The sequence below is a fragment of the Octodon degus genome, unplaced genomic scaffold, assembly GCF_000260255.1.
Source record: "Octodon degus isolate 3935 unplaced genomic scaffold, OctDeg1.0 scaffold00028, whole genome shotgun sequence".
In the NCBI taxonomy this organism is placed as follows: domain Eukaryota; kingdom Metazoa; phylum Chordata; class Mammalia; order Rodentia; family Octodontidae; genus Octodon; species Octodon degus.
Genome location: NW_004524604.1, coordinates 8,439,061 through 8,440,831, shown reverse-complemented (window position 1 = coordinate 8,440,831; position 1,771 = coordinate 8,439,061). Strand labels below are relative to the sequence as shown.

General features: G+C 47.4%; 1 protein-coding gene across 1 annotated transcript in view; it reads right to left on the bottom strand.

Moving 5' to 3' along the window:
• The window catches only part of N4bp1 (NEDD4 binding protein 1), a 59,463-nt gene that overhangs the window by 53,986 nt on the left and 3,706 nt on the right, over nucleotides 1-1,771 (bottom strand). The window contains exons 2-3 of the mRNA XM_004629185.2: nucleotides 1,570-1,580; nucleotides 1,290-1,305 (exon numbers count right to left, since the gene is read on the bottom strand). Coding sequence (XP_004629242.1) covers nucleotides 1,290-1,305; nucleotides 1,570-1,580 — 27 coding nt within the window. The remainder of the gene's footprint in view (nucleotides 1-1,289; nucleotides 1,306-1,569; nucleotides 1,581-1,771) is intronic.

Sequence of the window (1,771 nt, the reverse complement as noted above, 5' to 3'; positions counted from 1 at the left end):
AAAAAAAAAAAAAAAAGTAAAGCTGCATGATTTGTGTTTTCTTGTGAGGTAAGTCAGGGACTAAGAGTCAGGGACTGCAGATCCCCAACTAAGAGGTGAAGCCTGTACCTCTGGCATCATTTGCTGTCTCTTATTTCTGGACTAATCACTCATGTTTCACAAGGTTTATTACTCAACATTCACCTAGACCCTCTCACCCCTTTAAGCCTGAGGATAAGTCTAGCTCTACAAGAAACATGCAGTGACAAGCTTTTACAAACTTCCAGTCCCAGAGGCCCCTGAAGCAACACCATGAAGCCTCCCATCATTGTCCTCCCCTCAAGGTCCACGAAAAGCAGCTTCACAGCCACCCTAAGAAGAGATCAGGCCGGCCAAATAGCTCACTGGATTAAAGCGCCTGCAAGCAGGTGCAGGGGATGGGTTTCGATCCTCAGGCCTCCGGGGTGCACTGAGATGGTGATTAAGACTGGGCGTGGTGGTGCCTGCCTATAATCCCAGCTCTTGGGAGGCTGTAAACAGGCGGATCACTACGAGTCTGATCTAGTAGTGAAACCCTGAACACCCTGTAGACCCTTCCCTAAAATAAAAATTTAAAAAAAAAAAAAAAGAAAGAAAGACATCAAGCTGCCAAGCCAGCCAAGCCTCTCAAGGAAACTCAACTGAGCCACAGCATTCTAACAGGACTGAGGCAAGACACTGCCCATAGCTGCCCCCAGCATGCTCAGTGCCTGCTCTGATCCTCCTCTTCACACCATGCCTTTTGGTCCCTCACCAGGAAGCCCTTTCCTTGTGAGCTCTTACTTTATTTTCTGAAATTTCTCTTCCTTGCCAATGAAAGTTTTTTCCTGTAAATCTGTGCTGAACTTTCACTTGTCTTAATTTCCAACATCACAGAAACAAGGACTCTTACTCACCATTGATCTGTACCAGAATGATGGTTCCAGGTCAAGGGCCAACAGTAAGGGCATTTCCCAGCATGTGAGAAATGTTCCTTAAATGTCAACTCTCTGGTGGCCTCTCAACCAACAAGCCAAGTAACACAGCAATCAAGCTGCCTGCCCCCAGTTTAAAGCCCTAAATCCTGACAACCACAGTTCCAAGTTCTTGTCACAGTCTTGCCACTATCATGCACAGTGGCACACACCAGTAATCCCAGCACTCCAAAGGATGAGGAGGGAGAAACACATGGGTAGGTGTGTAAAGCCAACCTGCACTACGTATTGGGTTCAGGGCCAGCCTGAGTTTCATAGGTAGACTCTATCTCAGATCCCATCCATGTTGAACTCAACCCTGGAACTATGTTCTCTACTGCTGGGTCTTCCAGGCTCCAAATTATCCTTTCTGGGGTTTTAGGCAAACTGTTTTCCTCTCAAAAGCTTCACTGACTGACCCCTACTGCAAAAAGCCCCATGGTCTTTGCCTGGCAATTGGGTCCTATAGCCCTTCTCTTTCTCTAGGGACCTGCACATTTCCTCCATGTTTTCTGCCCTCTGCCTTCACAGCCCCAGTCTGAACCACCAAATAGCCACCATTCCCTCCAATAAATGTCCCCTTTTAAAAAAAAGGGACACTTCCTGTGCCTTTTTCTAGCACCTCCCCCTGCTCACCACTTCCAGCCAGCCAGCAACTCCCAAGATGCCTCCAGTAAAGAAGCCAGCCCTAACACTCTGTCGATTACCAGGGAAGTGCTTATTCCACTGAGCCATCTCCCTGCCCCCGTCAATTACAAAAGGCAGCAAAATTAACATTTTAAAAGAAAACAAGTGGGGCC